Source organism: Grus americana, chromosome 2 (genome assembly GCF_028858705.1).
Source record: "Grus americana isolate bGruAme1 chromosome 2, bGruAme1.mat, whole genome shotgun sequence".
Classification (NCBI taxonomy): domain Eukaryota; kingdom Metazoa; phylum Chordata; class Aves; order Gruiformes; family Gruidae; genus Grus; species Grus americana.
The window spans coordinates 165,091,774-165,115,587 of NC_072853.1; the positions used below are offsets into that span (position 1 = coordinate 165,091,774).

The 23,814-nt window shown below is 38.3% G+C and overlaps 1 protein-coding gene across 11 annotated transcripts in view; it reads left to right on the plus strand.

Moving 5' to 3' along the window:
- Positions 1-23,814, plus strand: part of ADCYAP1R1 (ADCYAP receptor type I) — a 146,267-nt gene that overhangs the window by 109,968 nt on the left and 12,485 nt on the right. For 3 of the 11 annotated variants that reach the window (XM_054817230.1, XM_054817233.1, XM_054817232.1), the window contains 5 exons: positions 2,654-2,714; positions 7,093-7,162; positions 9,200-9,291; positions 20,374-20,427; positions 23,322-23,405. In XM_054817230.1, the coding sequence (XP_054673205.1) occupies positions 2,654-2,714; positions 7,093-7,162; positions 9,200-9,291; positions 20,374-20,427; positions 23,322-23,405 (361 nt within the window). The remainder of the gene's footprint in view (positions 1-2,653; positions 2,715-7,092; positions 7,163-9,199; positions 9,292-20,373; positions 20,428-23,321; positions 23,406-23,814) is intronic. The other 8 variants (XM_054817234.1, XM_054817240.1, XM_054817238.1 and 5 more) reach the window with 4 other exon arrangements.

The window sequence follows — 23,814 nt, forward strand, 5'->3', positions numbered from 1 at the left end:
GACTCCCTACAATAGGAACAATGGTATAGAGAAGAGAACAAGTGATGAGAAATAACCTATGGCATATAAAGGTTATTGGAAAAGGATGGCTACTGGAAAAGAAACTATTGGAAAAGGATGTTCAAAGTTGCCCTTGTACTATCCACAGATGCATAATCACATTATAGCTGAGATATAAGGATGTTTTCAATGAGAACTTGGGGGTTATGTACATGAAAATGTGAAAATTATAAAAGAAAACAATGTGTAAATATTTGCAATCTGAACACAAACCAGAGGTTGGGTTCCTTTAAGTAAATTTGCACAAATTTCATATCTATAGGTTTGTATGAATGTGAGAATATTGCAACACAGCATATTAACTGATTTTTTTTTTTTTAAAGAAAATCTGTCTCTGTAATGAAAGAACTATTCAGATGGATTCATTCTGTAACAAAACCTCAAAATATTTGCCCTTCAGTTGAATACCATAAATAATAACTAGCTGACCAGTTTATATATATATCACTTCATATTCAAAGCACTATCAATAATATCCATTAATAACATGAAGAGAATCTCCAAACGTGGATAGGTTTGGGTTTGGGTTGGTTTTTAAATACAATATTTTCTCAGCTCCTGCGTATTTCAACTTGAATAGTAGCTCCCCTGACCTGCTAGGAGCAACTGGCACTTTGCAAGAGCAGAAGCACTGCCAGACCCTGGCTGCAAGTTCTGTAGGGGGAAGCCAGCCCCTCAGCTCAGATCTGATGGGGAAGGACTTGCATTGAAGCAGCAATAAGCAAGAGCTCAGCGTTTTGCAGCATCTGGATGTTTATCTCTTCCTTTAAATGTGCTGAGCACGTCAGAGTCCTCATTTGATTAATGAGAACTACATATGGCTGTGTCGAGCCAGACAACTTTTTTTCCTCTTAAATATGCAATATGCTGGTAAGCTCTCCAGATAGATCGCTGTCTTCCTGAGATCTCTCCTAATGCCTGCTCCTTACTCAGGGCAGAAACACAGTCAGCAAGAATAGTTCTCTTCTCAGCCTTTGAGGCTTGTCTGTTTTCCAATGTTACTGAGAAGTTGAAAAGAAGATGATGAAGAGATATATATATATATCTCTCTTTTGATGTAAAGAAAAGTAATGGGAGTATATGTCTATTCATAGAGCAGATGGTTCAAAACTCCAAGCTGATCTGAAACGTGCTTTTTGAACTATATCTTTATGACACATTTTGTCTAATTCTGCTTTTCTGCTCATGTTTCAGACTTGGAACACTATTCATACCATCAAATTTATATAGTGCAAATCAGTGCAAACTAGATAGCGCGTCAGACCCATGATTGATACTTAAAGATTATTTTTATTTTTGTGCATCTGTTAAGTGCACAAAGATCTCAATGTTTTCTAGGTACTCTCATGTGAGAAAAGCAGACTTCAATTTAAATTAAATATGCATGATTTCTTTTCCCCAAAGCCTGTCATTTTACTTCTTTTTATCATTTTCCTTTCAAATATTTCTGTGTATGCTTTTGTAGAGGAGGAGGGCTTCATCACTCACCTAGGTCTAACAACAGGGATATTTTTATTTCTAATAGCAGGAATATCAGATTTGACAGAGACTCAAGTGGATTCAGTCGAATGACTAATTAATGTGACAGCAACACAGCCTTGCAAAATGTATGAAACATAATTGTTCCTGTCAACTTATGACAGTCTCGTTCACCGCTGCAAGCTGGGGTTATCAAGGTCCTTGTTTTGTTTGCTTTTTAGCACTTTATCTTTCCAGTGGTGTAAGAAAGATAGATGTAGGCAGTTTCCTAGTCACAGATTTTATTCGCCATAAAATGTAGATCCAACTTACCCAGAGTTTCCTAGCAGGACTGCATTATTTTATAAAAATATTTCCACCAAAATCCCACGCTTTTAGTGTTTTCAGAAAGGAAAACAAATCCAGGTTTCTCAGTGGATTCTTACTGTTTCTATTTAATTTGTATTTTACGTGCATTTTTTTGAAGAGTAAAAAAATGTCTGGAATAGAAATTAAATTCTTGCTCCCGATATTCTCTTTTGGGGGGGCTGGGGTTGGATTTTTTCTCATTAAAAAAAAAAAAAGAAACATTCCTGTGAGTAACGGAATACTATCCCCTACTGATTTCTTTTGGTTAAATAAGTAAAGCAAGATCAGTTACTTACAAAATAACAGAGAAAATACAATATATGCAAATCATTTACAACAAAACCTCATAAGAATCCAAAGAATACAATAATGCCATTACAGCTCAACATCTGCCATGCTCCCGTTATTGCATAATTACAGTAGCTCTAGACACGGAAGCTGATGTCACTGTTTTTATTTTGTACAGACTGTTTTAACGTTCCTGTAACAAGATGCAGTACAACAACTGCTTCAAGCAATAATGACCCGAAACAGCATCATTCTTTCCTGTTATCAGTTTGGCTTCTGCAAACCCACCAAGACTAACCCATCCTCTGACTGAGACAGATGTTTCTAGAGCCCTGAATTAATGTAATGAATTGCATTTTTTCTGTGCACGAGCGCTATTAGGAAATAAAACCTCAGTGGAGAGGTTGCAAAAAGTGCTCGTTGCTGAATACTAAATATGTCTAGACTGTTAACGATATCACCATCTTATCTTCTACAGGTACCCCAACAATTTGTGTCACTGTCTGGGCAGTGCTGAGACTTCACTTTGATGATACTGGGTAGGTATCGCTGCGTGGGAAATAATTTCACCTGCATTCAGCACGATGGCAAGGATGAAACAGAAATATGGTGATCAGAGGACACGACTAATTTCTTCTTCCATTTCTGATGCTGATCTGTGTAGGCAAGTAGTTTAGGTCCAGTGTTCACCCTATAGTGCTTTCCTGCTCAGCTGCATAAATAGCCATAGTTTGATGTGTATGTCCCTGTTGCACTGGTGAATTCATGAAAGAAGACGGCATCTGCCCTGTAAACCTGCAGCCCCCCCAGTGGCCCTCCATTCCCTGCTCAATTAAATTAGTGGAGTCCAAGATATGGTTTATCTCATCTTAAAAGAGCTGTCAGGTGAATCACACCTGTGATTGTCTTCTCCTCTCAAACTGATTATGAAGGAAGATGAACGTGATGAGCTCATCTGCAGAAATTATTGCAGGTATCTCTGATGTGATGAGTGAAATCTGCACAAGGAGTTGCTGAGCTTTGATTTACAAAGGCAATTAGGAGTTAACTTCCCCTTGGAGAGGTTTTTTCCATGAAAAATATTGGGGTAGGTGAGTAGAGGTGAGACAGAAATCCACATCCTGTCTTCTGTGTGAAATAAAACGAGGAAATTGAGTAACTTCAGAGAGAATTCAGGAGGGTAGATTCCACCCAAATGATCTCTTTCTGTAGGGAAAAAACCTGCAAAGATTCTATATCCTTTTCTAAGGGACCAGATGGCAAGGCTGCTCCCAGAGACAGCCCTTCACATCTTGGTAGTCAGTAGATTGGTCTGGTAGAGCAGCAGACATAGCTGGCAGGAATGGACGTGAATGTACACCTTGAAAATACAAGCTTAGCAATGTTTTTTCGTGGCAGCTGTGTTTGAAATTGGTGCAATGTTAGGAAAAATGCTGGGAATGAGGGAGATTGGAGTTAGAATAGATGATCCCTTCCAACTGAAATACTCTATTCTATTTTATACTGTTCTGTTCTGTTCTATTCTATTCTAAAATTTGGAAAATCCAGCAGTAGTCCTTTGAAAAATCTTGATCTGAGTGAAAGGCATCAGTATGTACCCAAGTCCCATTTCCGAGAGACTTAGGCTTATGTTTTAATTCCACCTTCTACTAGAGATACCTGGATCCAAAATTTGCACAAGATTCACTGTTCTGTCAGGTTTTCTTCATCCTTGTTCTTTCATGCTCTTTTTGGAAGTCAAATAAAGCCCTTCCTCCACTGGGGATGCCAGTGCTTTGACCCAATGTTCTATTTTGGCATTAAGACAAATTAAATAATTTATTTGCATGCAAAACAAGCCAGAAACCCCTGTTGTGTCATTATTATGATTACAACACTGGCCCTAAATGCATTAATTTCTCTTAGGAGTCCAAACAGTCCTTGCATTTTGCGGGAAGGGGGAATGTCTCGCAGAAGGAAAAGGAAGGAAAAAAACCCCCCAAAATAACCGTTCCTTTCTTTTAGTTAGAAAAGCTATTTAGCATGCAGCACATTTAGACAGATTCTAGCTGAGCGGCTCGGTGGTTACTTTTTAAAAATCAGTAAGCATTGTTCTGGGGGTGGGGGAGAAGCCAGCATGAGCCTGAAAACATTGCAGAAATTACTGAACTGGGAAACCACAGTTGCAAAGGCATGGACTAAAATATAGACTCCAGTCTGAGTCTCCTCCTGCTTGCTCTTTCTAAAGCTGGCAGAGCTCCCTTAACTTCAGCTCCTGATTCACATCACTGTAAGTGACAGGTTTGTGGAGATAAATGCAACTGTCTGTTTATCCAGAGCTGCGCTACTGAGTTAAATGGAGTTATTCCAGATGTACACCAGAGATGTAACAGAGATGTAACCGAGATCAGACTCTGGCCTTTTCAAATGGAAATCACATCCCTCCCCCGTCCCACTGGCTCCCTTCCCTTCATCCATCCTGAAAAAGAGTCCTGCGTGTCTGACCTCCACTGTAGCAATGCATTTGAAAGAAATTAGGGAGCCTGTTTATGTAGCACAGCTTGTTGGCTGATATTACAGACTGTTCTGTTGTGCATTGCTTTTTTTTTTTTCCTTCTGCTTATGTTTGTCTGAGGAGAAGATGGTGTTTCTTCACATCCATCCTATAGATGTCACAGAGACTGGACCAAAAAAGTCCTTGAAAAAACCTTTGTGTGAGCTTGATCTGATTTATTGTTGACATCTACAAGGTAGACGTTGGCAACTGAGCTTGCTGGGGACGCATCTTGTAAAAGGAGAGGAATAGGTCTAAGAAGAACAGGCATTTGTAAGGGGATGATGTATCACCCCAGAGTGCACATTGAAAATACATCAGTGCAGATAAAAAACAAAACCAACAACCTCCAAGAGTCTATTTGTCCCAACTAGAGTCCGAGATAATTAGCTGGGCTGTAGATGTGTTCAATATAGGTGACTGGAACTAGAGCAGGTAGATTCCGACCCCTCTAATTTCTCATTTCTACACAACTTGCCACACGTCAATGCCTGTTTGTACAGCCAGATTGATATTAGAATTTGCCCAGATTCTTCCAGCATTGGTCAACTCACTAAAGACTTCCAGGGTAGATTTAACGTGCATCTTAGAGAAGCTCAGCTCTGCAAATAGTGGGTTATTTGCAGAAGAGGGCACCTAGTTTATAAATGCATACAAAGAATTAATAAGATAATTGGTCATCTTAGGTGCTTTTGTTTGGTGGCATACAATTGTTGATGACTGAAAAGAGCTTGATTTCCAGACTGGGTGAGAAGGAGTTCCCTCAGAACATTTGTACCCTTTCAAATATTTTAAGTTGGGCATCCAAAGTGAGGTAACTGAGAAATGTTGCTGTGCATTTGAAAATCTCGGCTATCAGTCCCATGGATTTTGGGGGATTTTAAGTTTCCAGGCTTTGTAGATAGAAGCAAAAATACGTAATTTTTTGAAAATTTGACATCCCAGCTTTAAATTTTCTCTCTTCTCACCAGCTCTACCACACACACCCTTATTGTTGGCTTTATGGGAATCCAGTAAAATATTGCATATATAAATTCAACGGAAATTTCTAAACCAGACACCACTGAGCTGCTTGGAATATCTCTCACATGCACTTTGATGATGGAATTTTAGCTCTGCCTCCTCACACTTACACATGTACATAGTTTTGTTTAAAGTAAAGATTTTCACACTTCCCCCGGATGCTACCAGACTACCATTTAAATGACACAGAAGTGGCATTAAGCTCTCGTAAGATCAACAGTGTTTTATTCCTGTAAACTCTTTCAAATTGTTTCTTGGCATCTGACAAATGCACCATGACAACCACTGCTGGGACTTTTGGCTGTTGTCCCAGTGGGAGGGAAACCCTCCTTCTCAGAACTGCAGGTACAAAGTAGAGATTTTTCTGTGATTTTATGTTTTCCGGAGGGAAGTATGAGGGGAAGAAAGTGGAGACAAATAAGACATTTTTTATCTGACAATCAAATTCTTAACGACTTAAAATAGTGTAGCGGGCATAGTGTGGCAGGGGAAATAAGATTCTTTTTCATTATTATTGTTTTTGTAGCTTTGGAAATATATGTTAAGGTTAAAAACCCTTATGTAAATGGGTCCTGTAATTAGCTTTCTCTACAAATGAATGTTTAAATGCATCTATATGGAATAAGCTTCAGCAGAATCCTTTGGTGAATCTAGAGGAAGATTTTAAATGCTGAGGTAGAAATGCAATTTTATTTTTGATCACTCACTCCCAACAGCTTAGAAAAGGAGCTGACCCCAACTGTTGTTCAATGCTTGAGCCTTCTGAGATGAATCCTTGCTCCTTGTTAGGACTTGCAACCCAATGACTAGAAAAATCATTCCTAGATGTGAATACAGCCATTCTTTAGTACATCCTCATGCACTGGATATGTGTAAGAATTCTCATGTCAGGGTCAGGAACAAACATGCATATCTGTTCACCCTGGAAAAGTAAGTGAGACATGAAACGTCAGAATAACCATCTCCTACCCTTCAAGGTATTCCTGCCTTTTCTTCCCTTCTACTGAGATGTTAGCTCAAAGGGACAATTTTGCAGTTGTACTGCCTGTAGGCACAGAAACACACATAAAGGCATTTTCCAAAATGGCTAAACTGTTTAGTAAGCAGTGCCATTGAAATTGCCACAAAAATATTTATTTTACTTTCAGATAAGTTGGGTAAAGCCTGTAAAGGAAAACTACAACAGGGACAGACTAAAGAACTAGTACCTTTGAACCCAAGTAAAATAATTTAGCTACAAGACCAATCTCCCACTCTCTGACCTCTCAAAAATTGTTGTAAGTTTATTAACTACCTTGTTATATCTTTATCTATCTCTTTCCTTTTCTTTCCCCACCCCATTCTTTCATTAACAACTGCAGCTGCTGGGACATGAATGACAACACTGCCTTGTGGTGGGTGATCAAGGGTCCTGTGGTTGGATCAATCATGGTAAGTAGAACTTGGAGGAGGCACTTCCTCAGCACTTCTGAGGAGAAATAACCAATACAAATAGCTTCAAACAGCTTTACAAACTATGCTGCATCAGCTGTCCTTGACTACTGGACAGCTTGTGTGAGTGTCCACCATTTGCCATCCTCAATGCTAAGTAATGCTATTGTTATAAAGAAGATTTAGAACAAGATAAATGATGGTGCACTGCCTGCAAGCAAACACTATGTAGACAAGGAGTTATTCAGTTGCTTAAACATAGATACCAAGCGCTATGAGTAAGACCCTAGAGCGTATGGAGCATTTGCCTGGGGCTGGCAGATATGATATAGGATGTATGGGAATCCTGTGCCATTTGGGGTGGCAGCTGAAGGCCAAGCGGGACAGCTCAGGGCATCCAAAGCAATACTAGATGCCAGTGACTAGGAAACTGGACTGTGTCTGTTAAATGGAATTCGTTTCACAGCTACATTTATTTATCTAATATTAGCTTTATAATAGTGTTGTGGACATAGTGCAAGATGCTCAATTGTCAACCAGGTATCTAAGCTCTCTTTAGTAGATGGAGGTCTTGGATTCGACTCAAATGATGCTAGATATCTGTGTATGGGTAACTGAGAGGTTCTGAAGTACTCTGGGCTCCAGCTGCTGCCCCAAAAGAATGTGGGAATTTTAAAATTCCTCCAGTTAGGAAATTAAATTGAGCCCCTAGACAATATGGTTGTAGTAGCACCAGAAAAGCTATTTGGCTTACCACATGTAGGTATCTAATCATGGGCATGCTAAGTTGCTCTCCATGCTCCAGTGACAGCATTGGCCAGGTCTTCATAGACTGTTGTGGGAATTTAGACATCCAGCTCACTGGTAGCTATCTACACGTAGGTGTTTTCATCAGATTTGATGCTTCTTTTAAGGATTTGGACAGCTGTCTACAGTACAGTATCCTTCAGACACATTAAAGGTAATTCAGCTATTAACACTGAAGGGTATTGAGATGGAGAGGGTCCAATGGTTTGGGGGTTTTGCGATATCGATGTATGAAAAATTCCATGCTTTACAGACATATTCTATGAAGGGCCACATTCTGGCTTTGAGGAATCAGTTATACCTGGCTTCTATTGAAGGCATTAAAGATTCAAGCAACTAGCAAGGGATGACTGGGCTTCTCCATTCATTTGAAGTCCTCAGATCAGATAGAAAATTCTTCTGAAAGAGGTGCTCATATCTAGTTTAACTTCTTGATCTCCTTACAGGAGTAAAAGGTTGCATTAAGGGAACAACTTAAATTTCCCACTGTTTTCTTCTGGTGTTGAGAAGCTATGGAGTTGGTGACAGCCAAATCTCAAGCCAAAGCATTGAAATAAACTGATTTTATTAATCTCCATATTTTTAAAACTCTGTCTGCAATTACATGATTCTGTGAAAGAGAAGATGCCCAGGATGACTTATAACTAAAAGGCATGAAGGTGAACATTAACACCCATGCCTTCCCACACACACACACACACACCTCCCCTCCCAAAAAAATTAGAGGTCATCTCATCTTGGGTCAGATTCAGCCAAGCAGAGAGAAAATGACACAACATGGGATGTTTAGGAAAGAGGAGACACTGACTTGTCACTGATGGATACTGCTAAACTGAGAAGTGCCTTAGTTCAGAGAACGAGAGTTAAGGATGCTTTTACGGTTGAGATCTTTGCTACATGGTTTTGATGTGTAGGAATCTTTCTTTTTTATTTGTACTGGTTGATAATGAAAAATGTTGAAAACTTTTTGCTTATGTTTGTCTTATCTGGTGCATGGGACTGAAGAAATTCTGCCTTACTTTAGCTGCTGCAAGGGGGATATTTTTGTCTGGAAAAGGGGCGATAAGACCCTTGTAAACTTATCCCATTACTCCTGACCCTATAAAACTTCTAGACTACAGTTTGGAGAAGAATCATGCAATGGAGCCAGCAAGTCACTAGCAATGTCTCATTCTCATACTTGAAAAAATAGATCATTGTCATCATTTTTTTCCTTTCTTTTTCCCCTAGATAAACTTTGTGCTTTTTATTGGCATAATTGTGATACTTGTGCAGAAACTCCAGTCACCTGATATCGGGGGCAATGAATCCAGCATTTACTTGTAAGTACGAATCAAGCAGTAATCAATTTAGATTTCTAATATACACATAGGAAAAAAGGCAAAATCAAAAAGACACCTCAGCTGAATTAATTTGATTTTCAAAAAGGGTCACAGGATCTACTAAATTGCTTTTGCTGATTTTTACCTTTTTTAAAAATCTGAAAGCCACTAAAGTGCATTTTAATGCCAGCTTTCACCTTTCTTTAAAAGGCCTAAAAAATAAACATAAATATAAGATTAAAACGAAAACAACAACAAACTCCAACAACTACAAAACACACAGAGAAACACCCCAAAACCAAAAATAAACCAACACCAAAACCCAAACCTTCTTTACAGGTCAGTTATCTGGAAATTAACATATTGACCAGGCATAAATATTATTCTACTTAAGAGACAGTCTGCTGTGCTTCATACGTTCCAGGGACATGGTCCAAAGTTCATTGAAAGCAATGAGATTTGGTGGAAAACTTTCATTAACTTTGGACTAAATTTTAACTTAGGAAAATGTCCTAAATTTGCTTAAGTTCATGTTTCTTCTAACCTAGAATGCATTCCACTTAAACCGAACAATTTCCCACACACACCCAGAATTGCTTAAAAATCACAACAAATCTTAAAATTTTTCTTTAGAAGTTTTAAAACTTTGTTTGTGACTTAAGTTTTTTTAAACCGACATCCTTTTTATTTGTTTCCACTTCCTTAGAGGACAGAGATTGGCCACTTGAGATGGCTGTCATTCCCATTTTGAGTGCATGCAGTCATTCTCCATGTAAAAATGATATAATCATTTTGAATAACTCGGATATGTGGCAGCGCATTTGGTGTTTTCTTGGCTTTCCAGCCTAAACACCTCACACATTTGCTTTGCAATTTTTTTGTGAGCTCTAGTGATTTCTAGCACTCATAAACATAAGTAAGACTATTTGATTTAGCACTGGATTCCTGGTGAAAAAAAGGCAAGTCATGCAAACCTTAAATAAAAATAAAAGATGTCAGGGTAAAATAAGATCCTTATTTTGTAGTACTTTTTAAAAAAATTATCCGGTGATCAGTTTCACCCTGAGTAACCACACTCATAGTATAATGATGTCATCCATCTAAATTACAATTTTCAGGGAAAAATATGTCCTCCAGCTGCCTATTTTTCTTCCCTTCTTTCCTATCGTCTTGTTTACATTTACATGAAATGATAATATTTTATGCCTCGCTTTTTCATCTCTGTAGTCAGACGCTCACTGAAAATACTGCCCTTGATGTTTGCTCTAAACTGTGTTTCCACAGACACAAATAATGCTTTAAATTCATTCTGCAGGTGGAGATACCTCAGAATTAGGAGAAAGAGTAGTGAATAGGTTAACTGTATGCATGGTTTGCCTAGGGCTTGCATGAAGACTTCCCCTGTATGTGCTGCTGGGAAGTTGTCCACTAATCTTAGATTGTAATTAGCACCCAAGATGTGCAGAGCTCGTTCTGATTACGACCTGCTAAGTGCATGTTTGGTGTCTGCGGCACATCTCTCACATATGAAGCAAAGCATGCCATACACTCCAGTGATTTAACTAGATTATAAAACATCCTTCTCATTTTTGATCAATATGGTGACTGGGTTTTACTGGTATTTTTCCTATGTGTATAGTTAGCCACCCAAACCAAGAGAAAACATCATATTTTCTGTTTCATTCGCTGCCATTATTTTTCATATTTTTTTGCAACTTTATAAATGGGTGTGTATAAATTGATCTTGCATTTATGTATGTGTTATGAAGTGGAGTGTTGTTTATCCAAACAGATTCAACAACAGAAAAGTCACACAGAAACGATAAAAAGAAATGAAATCAATAAGTCTATGCAGATATACACCAGACATGCTCAATATTGGTGCACACATATCCTGTAAAAAGAGAGCTGTTGTAACCAAAGAAAAAGTTAGATCATAGTATGGTTATGTCACCATATTGAAATCTTTGTGGCATTTAGACTGTGGTCCATATTAAGCATTTTCCATGTCCTATTATGCTGTTTCAAACTATTAAACATCACCCCATTAGACCAAATTCTCCATCTGATCTTTATTCCACAACATATTTAAGTACTTTGCCTTTAGTACATAAGACAGATCAGTTGGGGTTGAGGAAGGATGTTCAAGCTGTTTCTGAAGGGAGTATCACATGGTATCTGCAGCAGTGATTGAGATTTATTCTAGTATCAGTCTTCCACTCTTTGGAATAAACCTTTAGCCAGGACTTCCATCACAAAAAAAAAAAAAAGACCCCATAAAAATTTTGTTAGGAAAATCTACCTCTATTTCCATTTTATAGACACTGCAGTCATGGTTCTGCAAAGAACTTCAGCCTGTATTTGACTTTAAAAGGGATGTGCTTAAATGCAAAGGTTAATTTTATATTGTTACCACTGTGCATTCATTGTTAAAAATTCCCACTACTGAAGTTAGCTGTGAGCTATGACAGAAAAACAGCAGAAGAGTGCACTACTGGGGAACTAATATAATTAATATAGTGTAGCCACTAGAGATTGTAAGACTTGCTTTAAAAAAACCCAAACAATAATTTGTATAATTTCCAGCACAATAATGAGTGCTTTACTCCCATAACAAATCAGGCTTTCTCTCTAAATAACCTGATGATCATTATATGCAATAGCCTTTGCCTTTAGGCTGACAAAAACTTGGAAACATGTAGCTAATTCCTAAGAATTTTCTGCAGCAGTCAAATGCTTTAGTGATTGTAAACATCCATTTTATCAACTTGTATGTTCAGTCATTCCTTACCAGTCTCATGCCTAATCGATCTTTCTTCGCACATTCGGTTCCACCTCAAAGCTGCCTGCATGCTGCTGGTCCCATCTCAGACGGAACGGCTCAAAACACGTCAGATTCTGAGAGCACAGTAACTCCGTCCTTCTTTTACTGATGTTTTACATAGAAACTCCTCCTTATGACTGAAAAGATTGGGGGCTAGATTCATCAAAACTATCTAAGCAGCTGAGGTAGGAATTAAAAAGGAAATAGAAGATACCCTTTTTAATATTAATTTCATTTTTATCATTCTTTTTTGGATTTTTTTCTGAGAACTTTAAGCAACTTTCATACTTCCTCCAAATAGTCATCATAATCATTATTTACTTTTTAGTGTTAGGAGTTAAACTGCCAAAGGCATTAAAAAAGACATAGCTATGTTTCTTGAAGGATGTTCGGTTTCAGTTAAACTTGTGTCAGTCCTGATTACTTCCACCAAATTAAACATCAAGCCAAAGAAAGTCCAGCAATGCAAATGCAATAGATTTTTACCTGAGTTCTGAGATCCTCAGGTGCTGGGGAAGCATAAAGAAATATTAATTATATTCCTAGTGTAATTAAGACAACTATCTGCATAGTTCAGACAGGTTTCTTGCCCCAGCTGGAGAATGAATTGCATAAACAATTGTAACGTGCCATGGTCATGGACCTGGCATACCTAATCCTGTAGTACAAATGACAACATCTTGTATTTGAACCTATGTATTCAATGCAGTTATATTTTACTTAACGTGCTTCCAAACAGAAAGCACTGCCTGATTTTTAGCAATCTCCAATTGCACAGCTTGTAAATACTTTGAAGAAGTAGTAGCTTATGTAGGGACACTGTTACACCGTATGCTGAAAGCCAAGTAGCACCACATCAGAAGTCCACGAATCCATTGCGCACTCACGGTTCTGGGGACTGGAAACACATCTTGACAACCCTACTATGGCTGGTTCGGCACACAGTGCGTCACATCAGGCCCACGTTATTTGCATGGATTGTCATACATCAGTCCCTTGTCTGGAATTTTAGGAGACAGATATGAATTGATCTGGCAAGACTTCATTGTTTTTTCCCCATGAGAAATCCAGCCAATAGTGTGTAAAATGCTATGTCAGCATCTGCTTTGAGGCATCTTGGTTTTGGTCAAGTTGTAGAGAGAGTACATTCACCCTCCAAAAAAAAAGAAGAAAAAAAAAAAGCCATATTCCTATAGAAATGCCTACACAAAGCTTAAATCCATGCTATTATTTTCATGAGCATTATTGTATTGCTGAAAGAGTCATTATAGACCAAATATCATCTAACAGTATCACTGCCATAAACCACTACAGTAATTTAGTGGGTATGCATGATGTAGATGCATGCTGGAATATCCCTTAAGATTAAAAAGGCCCACAAATTTCCATCAAGTATTTGCTTATTCATTCATTTTCAAGGATCAAACACATTTAACTGGCAAAGCTTCTTTTTTTTAATTTTTATTTCAAGTTTATCATGAATAGTATAATTTGGGAGGGGGAAGCTTGTTTCTGCTTTTGCTTTAACAGATTCTTCATAAATTTTGTATCACATGTTGAAAACTCAATGAAAAGAAAATAAACCCCACATATATCTAGCTAATTCAGGTCTACGTCATTCCTCCAATCAGCATCTTGCTGGAAAGAAAGGAGAAACATGGCATATATCATAGGTAGGTATGATTTTACATATGGTGCAACCTAGAGGGTTAGGGCAGGAGAAGCGATGTTGTAACACAGATGTTTTGGTAAACAACACTCCTCTACAGTTCACCTACAAAGTCACTGGATACTCAATGATTCATTCTGCTACCGCTTTGTCTTGCTGCAAGTGCTCAGACTGCCAGTATTAATAATTATTGACAGGGTCTTCATGCCAGAAGTCTTATTTTTTACAAGAAAATGGCAGACGTTTGCTGAACGGTGTATTTTTAAGCATGGCACTTTAATTTCTTAACCCCAGGTACTATCAGTTGAGTGATGGAATGCCCACTAACCCAGCAATGAAAGGAACTCGTGTCCCTGAGCTAATCCTTTTCTATCACAAGAAAATACGATGGGAAGCATAGACGATGATCATTTGGTGTCAGTGCATGATCAGCGAGGACCTAGTTCGCATTTCTAAGACATGTTAGGAGAGTGGATGAGAATGAGAAAATGTTCTCATTCACAACTACCATACTTCTCCTTTACATTTCCCAAGAAAAACTATTATTTTGGGTGGTGGTTTGAAGGTCTTTTGTTTTCTGTTTTGGTTGTGGGTTTTTTTGGGGGGTTTTTTTGTTTGTTTGTTGGGGGGGGGTGTTTTTTTTGGTTGGTTTGTTGGGGTTTTTCGGGGGGGAAAAGAAGTTGTTAATTTGTGCCAAACCTTTTCAAGTAGGAATTTGAAAAAAAAAAAAAAAATCAGTGTACTCTTTAGGAATGTAAATTTATGTAGGCTATGTACCATAATTAGGAAGAGTATAAATACACAGGGATTTATTTATTTTCAGATAAAGTAATTGAAAACCCTGTTCTGCTTTGATTATCTATCTATAGATTTGCTGTGGTCTCAACTACTGTAAAACCAAGCAGCACAGAATATTTAGTGTGTTTACAATGTTCCTGTGAGCTGTTATTCCTGTTGAACAGCTGAGGGTATGATGCACAAATCTTCCTACTCAAAACCCACCCCGGTGCCTGTGGCAGGTAGAGGAACACGAACATACTTCTTTGGTTGTCAAATCTAGCTTCCTAAATGCTGTCCTTTCATCCAGTATGCATCTTTTACATTCTTACAGTGATGATGGGATCAGACCTAAAACCATGTCCACATTGAAAGTGGCTTTGTTCTTTCGTGGGCCACTTGCCAGAGGGAGATTCGAGAAGAGCAAATCAATATTTTTAAAGGAAATTCCATCAATTCCCAATGATACACAAGCGCTTTACTGGAGCTTTGACAGGCTCTGATTTTGAAATCATTGATTACAAAACTTGTTTCTTGTGGTTGCAAGATCACCTGTGATGAATGCAATGTTAAAAAGTGCTCGGCTTCTGTCATTTTGAAATCCTTAGAAGGTGATTAGAGTGCAAGGCCATCGTGCCTCAGCCTGCACAGGTGATGTCTATGATGGAGGCTGACTCCTGTGATGTTCTGTTTTGAAGTAGTAATGGATAATAGGATTACGTTGTATTTAAACACTATTTGTGCACATTGCTGTAAGGTATTTTTATGGGCAATTTTATGTTTTCAATGGATATACAGGCAGAGGAAAGGGTACAACACTGATTTATGTGGTTCATGGACTTCTTTGAAATCTGCCAAAGTTCCATGCTTAACAGTTCTCTAATGGTAACTTAAAATTTCCACTTGACTCCATGCTCTGTGGCAGCCTTAGAGAACAAAGTTCTTTGTCCACAGATTGTGTCCTAAATGAGCCAAGCACAGACTTTTTTCCCCATCTGTTACAAGAGCAAACCACAAATTGGAAAGGAGCATGTTTGCATTAGAAGACAAGCCACTAATAGATGGTCCTTCTCTAGAAAAATCAAGGAGGTGTGCAGGTTAATGAGGGAGAGGACAATGCCATATTATATTCAGTAGTGTGGTTCTCTTTATACAAGTATTCCTTACATTTTTTTTAAGAAGAAACAGTGAAGCAAAGCTTGATGCACTCTCAACAGTTCTATCAAGGGTTGGATTAGCCCTAACAGCCCTGTTTCTGCAGAGATTTAGGCACAAAAAAGGCTAAGTAGTGTCTTATGAATTCCCATTGAAATGTTAGTAGCATATATCTGGATATTTCAGACGTAAATGTCTTTCAAAGCCAGTACCTAAAACATTGAGACTTGATTGACATAGCTGGATGTAACAGCACTCATAACATCTGAAGACTCAAGACAGCATGATTTATATATGTGTTTGCGTCTGTGCTTGTATATCTGTGTAAGTATAGGTCTTTGCCTATATATATATCTATGCTATATCTAAAATTATTCTAGCATTGCTTTTTAAAAGACCACAAATACTTTAGCAATGTGCACAATATTAAAGCTTCTCACTTTAATGTGAAACTCACTACACTTAACTAAATTTAAATTCTCTGTAATAGAACTTTTGCCACATATTCAAGTTTATTGATTAGCAAAAATAAGGCAGCCTTCCTAAAGAAAATGGGGTACAGACCTCAAATGTGTTTCTAAAGTCACTGCACTTCATCAAAGTGAATAACCTGATATTGATCTGTATCGATAAACTTCAGTTGTCAAGGACAGAGGGCGTTCAGTGCCTAGGGCCATGCATCTTTATGAATTACCCATGGATTTGGGTGCAGCGTTGTATCCTTTATCAGGGTAGCTTACTCACTGGGTACGATAATGGTTTTAGGGATTCGGATAATTTTTCAGAAACTTCAAATTGAGAGCTAACTTGGGAGCATCCAAATTAGACCATTCTGGCTGTTTTCCCTTTCCCTCCCTCATTGCTCATAGCTAAGTTGTTGTTTTGAGTGCATGGTTAGGTTGAAAGGGATAGATCTGGAATTGTATTTGTCCCCAAATCACTGTTGTTTCTTTGAATCGGTTACTTAGTGTAAGAATAAACGTGGAGTTGAAGCAACTGGTCATGCAGCAGTTGTTGCGAGACTGCAGACGATGGGGAATAATTCTGACATCTCTGATCTTGAACGTGCTTTCAACTTACATCAAAGCTTGATGCACACCGGCACCCATGGTCTTCCATTTACTTTTGGCTACCATTCACATTTTTGCCTCTACCATATGAGAACAAAAGGAGTTTAATTTCCCCTCAGTGTCTTTGCTTCTCCTTGCCATTGATTCCTTGTGTCTCACTTCAGCAACTAACATGCTTCACATCCAGTGGTTTTAGTTTTACGTCTGAAGAATTACTAGGATGTACTTCTTAGAGCCGGAGGTATGGAAAGGGCAAGAAAGATGGTGCTGTCACAGTGCAGAAGGTTTTTTGATCTGGAAGGGTGAACTTCTCACGAGGCTCTTGTAATTAATACCGTGCGTAAAAGGAACTGTGTGGTGCAAGCTGGGTAATTGGTTAATTGGCAAGGAACAAATTCTTCCTGCCTTGGAGAGTGCGAGTACACTCAAAGGCCACCAGGTTACAATGGCTTAATATTGAATTAAGTCTCAATGAAGGTAGTTTAAACAAATGTATACTACCTCAAGATTGGACCAGTCCAAAATTGTGCATATGGTTCACATCATAACCTTAGCACCTCATTTGCTGTGCACCTGTATCATTACTAAGAGATTTCCAAACTGTAATTCCTCTTACATATTTCCAGTGAAAATTGGAGTTGTTCAGCTGATCAAATGTCTGCAAGCCCAGGCCTCTTCAACAAAGGCAGCATTCTCTTTTTTCATTAAGGAGGGTTATAGAAATAGGTTGAAACTTGTATCACTGTCTGCAGGGATAGCATATAACATGTAAGGCAGGTGAGGCAAAACTGTGTGACTGAAGCTTCAGAGCTACAAATTATATAAACTCAGTGTAGCGATAGCAATGCTGAGCTCTGCCCACCGACAGGACTAAGACTTGTCCATAATGCTTGAAAATCCACATCTCGTGCCAGACTGTGACAATATTTACTCTGTGGGTTTTACTAATTTGTTTGTTTTAAGGACAGTGAGCCAATCACATTGTCAGATATTTTATGTCTGGATTTGGACATACATATTCTTCATTTCAAACAGTAAACCTATATTCAAAACCATTTAAGAATGTCATTTGGTGTGGTACATTTTTCTCACTAAACATGCTATTGTCTTCTACACTACAGTTATGTTACTGCACCTCCATCAGAATTATTCCATAATGCATGACATTAGTCTATGCTCTGGAGTCAGTGAGAATAATGTAGCTTGTTAAAACAGGATCTCCAGAGTTAATACAGAGGAGGGATCAGGACACGTAACCTTGAAGCTACAGTTCATTTAAAGATTGTTTTTGATGGAAGTATTCTGCTGTCTACCAACCTCCTTCTCTAGAGCACAGCTAAATATTAAACTTTACCTCTTCATTATTTGATCTCGGATGGCTTCCTCCATCCTTGTGTGTCCATCCTACAGGAGTCAAAGCCAGGAATGAACAGTGTAGAGATGATTTTTGTCTCTCTTTGACCATTCTGTTTCATCTTCAAGCCTCAGTTCTGCCCAAAGGTCAGAATTATCGGGCAGAAAGTTCCAGTTCAAATTCATATTTGTCATTTCAGCCTAAGCTGTAATCTGCAAGCAGTAATCTGGCTTCAGCCTGTGGAGAGCTGATAGTTGTTTCCTCTCAGATATACTGTTCCTGTGTCAAATTATTGTTGTAATTGCCATGCTAGCTTTCAGTTACACTAGATTAAATCTAACTTCAGTGCAATTAAAAGTGGACTCATGTATAGTTTATAAAGGACATTTAAAGTTCTCTATAATGTGGGAGCTTTGAAATCTGTAGAAGACCCTTATGAGGTTTTCTACATATGTCCTAGATTTTAGCTTGAAGTTGATTGACTTTACAAGTACATCAACACAAAAGAAATGCAAATCTCCAAATCACTGGAGGAAAAGAAAGAAAGAAACAAACAAAAAAACCCCCAATCCACTGAGCTATGTAAGACACATCTGCTCAAAACAGTGAAAAGAAACAAAGCTGCCCTCTCACATGTTAAACCAATGGAAGAGCCCTAAAAGAGGTAGAGACAAAAAGGACAGATGAAAGAAGACTACTACCACCCGTTAAAGTCAAATTATTTTAATGTGGTTTGGACAAGGACTGTAAAGGAGACATCACACTTTCTCTTTTTTTTCCAACTTGTTTTCAGATAATTCCCGGGTGTTAGAAAACGATCCTAGAATACCTCAGACCCCTTAGAAAGGTCAGGGGAAAGTTGTTTTGGTGATGTTAGCAGTAAAAAGTAGAGCTATGGGTAACAAGACTAAGACTTTGGCAAAAGGTGACTAGACAAAGATTTTGGAACTTGTTTTCAATTGAAGAGTAGAGAAACAGAGTTGCCTTTTTTTTATGAAGAGCATGAGAATGGTTGTACTTTTAGGAAGACAGCATGGGATCCACCTCATTTAATACAATAATCATGCTGGGCTCCTTCCACAGTCAATAGAGATTTACCCAGTCCAGAGAATAAAATCCTTGGTACAATTTATTTCATTCTACACAAGATGTTTAAAATAGGTCAGATAAATCTCCCTTTGCGATCTGTTTCTCACCACTGACTGCAAAGCTAACATGGGATGACAGGGTAAAAGGTATACCCCTATATTGTTAACTTTGAAAATTAGATGAGATGGAACTAAATAACAACTTTGTTGAGAAACACCCATGCTTATTCTGTGTCTGGATGGGAGGGGTGAATGAGCGTACTTTGCACACAGTGGATCAGGGTCCGCAGTCACGGCGGCAGGATGGAATTGTGGAGCCTGGTTTCTGCTCACAGAACAAGTTCAATTTTCCAAACTGTTTGCATCTGATCTGTAAGGCCAGAGTTTTTGTAAATGTAGTTGATGTTTTGTCCAGGAAATAAGTCTAGCTTCAGGAAATCCTTAGCTATTGAGTAGCAAGGAAAAGAAGTCCCCCAACCTATAACAATATCAGCTGTAGGTAAGTAGGCATGTAGCATAAATAATAGATGCCATGGCTCAATTTTTCTTTTTTTTTTTTTTTCTCTCTTCCATACAATCTTTCTACTTTCACTTTGGTTAACTTTATACTGTATTTTCAGTATTTTATTTCATTGATTTGTTTCTACATTCCTTCTCCTACTACTACATGGTTGCCAATCCTATTTGTAGTGAGGTTACATAAAATTACTTGAGCAGGGTGCACAAAGATTCTTAATGAGGCACAGTATTAATTTGCATGAATCAAATTCTACCTTTATTGTATTCCCCTTCAGCATATTCAGAGACAATCCACAAACGCTGTCATTCCCTGTGTGTTATTAGTGACCTAAACCCAGAACCCTGATCTTTTTCATTATGGAACTACATGGCCTTGGTACTAGAGCATAACTTCATTCCCCTGAATCAGCATGCTCATTTTACTTCTCTTAAGAACCTCTGAGAAACTCACAAAGTCTTCAGAATTTAATTGCAACTACCTTTGCCTCAAATTTGTGTACTCTCTCATTTGCATTAACTTGCCAGACGCCAAGGTGTTCCGTCTGACAAGATGGTCTTCAGCCACATCATACGTCACTCATTTAATCCTGGGAATGTTTAACTTTTTCTTTCCCCTTCCACCCTAGCACCCTCCCTCTTCCTCCCAGATGCAGCTGCAGTCCATGCACAGGACACATGCGGTGAGACTCAGCTTGTTTGCCTCTAGCTGTCTAAAGTCTCGTATTTAATCTAAGCAGTCTAGTTGTCGTCTATGGTCAAACTGAGAGACCAGGGCACCTCTGTAAGACAATGCATCCCGTATGTCTTAGATACCTCTGTTACACAGGTCAGCTCAGCCTCTGGAAGTGCCCATTTCTTTCCATGATTGAATGAGTTAAAGGTGATAGTTCGGTTAAATTTGTCTTAGATACATATAGTTAGATGTGACCAATTCCATTCTGTGTGTACCTACAGAGATCTGAGGATCCTGCCCTAATTCATTTACTGTTTTGATACCCATAATCTCATTTATATTAATTTTCTCTTATTTGGCTATTTTTTCCTCTTTCTCATTTCCCTGCCTCCTCTGTCTCTTCTCTCTTTCTCCCTTTTCTTCCACCAATGTTTCTACTTTGATAACAAGTAAATAAATAAATAAGCAAGCGAACAATCAATCAATCAAACAAACAAGCAAATAAATAAAAAAAAGGATGGGGAAAAAAGGAAGGAAAACTTCTATTAATTCTGTGCTTTAAAGATTTTGGGTCACTTTACAATAGCTATAATCAGAGAGATGATTCTACTTAAATTAGATAGGAAGACAGAAAAAATGCTAACAGCGCTAAAATATTAATGTGCTCCTCAGAAGTGCCAGCAAAGTTTTCCATCACAAGCCCATGGGTAAACATCCCCTCATTGGGTTGGGATATGGCAGTTAATTCTTAGGTACTATTTTCAAAATCAAGTCCGTCCTCTTTGATAATTCTAATACCAAGCGCTGTCATGTTAGTTCTACTCACTAGAAAAACATATCCTACCAATCCTTGCCAAATAAAACAGGTCATAAGCAGTGAAGGAAACGTGGGGAGGGATTTATTATTTTTTTTTTCCCAGATTATCATGGCAGCATTAAGCATGTCATTGAAGAACACAATCCCTTACAAAACCTCATGACTAAGAATTTTCAGAGTGATTATTGATTTTTAGATGCTTCATTCTCAAGTTATGTACCTTGAAATGCCTTCATAAACACTGCTGTTCAAGACATGCTGAGCAGCCCTCTTGTGGTAAAAATGGGTCTGATAAAATGTGTTTCAGATCAGGTGATTGAAAAATGAGTGAGACACTCAAAATCCATAGTCACTTCTGAAAGTCTCAGCCGTAATAAAAAGGAACTCTCTCTAAAACTTCCCTCCTTGTTTTTGATCAGTCCTAGCTGACAATTAACGTGCAACTCAGCCCTGTGAAAAACAGAGGCAGTGCAAAATCTTATCACAGAAGTGGTACTGTAAAAGGAACAGTCATTTTCATGTTTACTTCCTTAGTATCCCCCAAGAAATTGCATTCATTTTGCAAGTTGAAACATTATTACTATTTCTATTTGCTGGATGTGCGCACGCCACAATACTTTCCAGCTCTTGTGCTATAATCTTTAATAACAGTTGTCAGATTTTGATTACCCAAAAGGAAACAAATCAAACCAAAACTCTATTAAATGGGATTGGCTTAAAGGAGTTAACATTAAGAAGAAATTTAATCTGGTTTCGGTTTATTCTGTTATACTGTTCAGTTTATAAAATGCATCTTCCATTTATGGTTCGGTGAACACAAATCTCAGACCATGCATATTAGCAGAGCAATAGAAACAGAGTTTGATTTGTTTGAATAAAGTTAGATGTTTGCCTTGTAGGCAATTGCTTTAAAAAATTCATCATATTATCCTTTATAGTCAACGGAGATTCAGTCAGGGTAGTCAGTGATGTTTGGTGTGCTGTTCATCCCATCCTAAAGTGGACATCTAAAATAGGTCAGATAGATCCTCACCAATAAGTGTATTTCTCTCGACTACTCGACTACAGAGAACATTCTCTCTGATGATTCTCAAGGGACCAAGGGTGTCCAGTTCACTTAGACATCTTTACTGTAAATATCCAGCCTTCCCTGAGGTGAATCCCACCAAAACAATCATGTGTTCAAAACTAAACAAAAAAATCTCCCCTTGAAAGTCGACAAGAAATTACTGTTTTCAATTCTCATATTTTTCAGCCTACCATAACAGATACAAAATCTCTATCCCTCAGATCCCTCAAAACGCCTTCCCATGTTGTTTTGGATTACCCTTCTTGACAGCTGATTTGAATTAGCCTCTCTCTAGCTAACTGTAAATGTAAACATCCCATTCTCCATAGCAGCTCTTTCTAGAATACAATGTGTAGAGATCATGGTCCTGGTCCATAGTATATGTGCCTGCTGCTTTTATGACCACACCTTAGTGCGTGTGACAAAAAATAAGTGGTACCTCTGAATTACCAGTCAGAAATGTAGTTTCCATACTGAACTCTCCTCCCCATGCATCAAGGAAGCTGGGCAAAAAATTGCTTTGGTGTCCTTACTAGTACTCTTCACTAAAGAGAAGGGATTCACACTGCCTTGGGTCCTTACACATGAAAATGAGGGCCATCTGATCCAACTTCATCTTAGATTAATCTCCATCCTACAAGTTTATGTTACTATTTAATTGTCTCCACAAGCGTGCAGTCAATTTTCATTTAATATATTGTTCTGTTGCCCTCTCTACAATACCAGACTGCAAAGGTCGTGTGTATTTTGGATGCGTAACACTGCCCGCCTGCCTCCAGGTTGTTCGATCTTTGGTTCGTCTGTGAATCAACACATCACAATTGCCAGCGAAAGCCAGTGCATTTTAATTTTTTTGTTTATTTTCGCTTCAGTCAAGCAGCTGGTTTGTGCTGTAATTTCATTCTGTCATGTCCGCTTTCCATCTCTGTGATGTGTCTCATGAAATGTGTTGAAAGTGACCTACCTTGGCCTGTTCACAATATGCTGAAAAAAATGCTAATCTTGTCATATTTAGCAGCTGCGTTCAGAAATGCTACTGTAAGCCTAAGAGGGCTAACCAGCACTCTTGCAAGATGTCAGAACTATCAACCATTACCCTGTAAGTGTACGCAATCCTGTGACATTACTGTGTTTGTATGACGCATGTTGCAAGTAAATGAATTGATATTAGCAGAGGGGTAGTAACCAGAGAGAAGCATTCATTTAGTTCTTGTTGCATGTAGAAGTTTTTTTTGTTGTTCTGTGCTTTTGCTGATGCACCGTGATCAAGAATTTTAAGGTTATTTTTTAAAAAAAACAATATGTAACTATGGCTGATGCTATTTATGGTTTTGGGTAGTGTCTGTATAGAAACTATTAATAGTTGTTCTTTATTATACAGCAAAGACGTGAGCGCTGGTCATACTGAGAGTAAATGTTTCACCTGAAAATTTGTTAGAACCACAGTGGCAGGGCAGGACTAGAGTGAATCAGACTCTCAGCTGGAGTAAAACATCTTAAGCCCATTG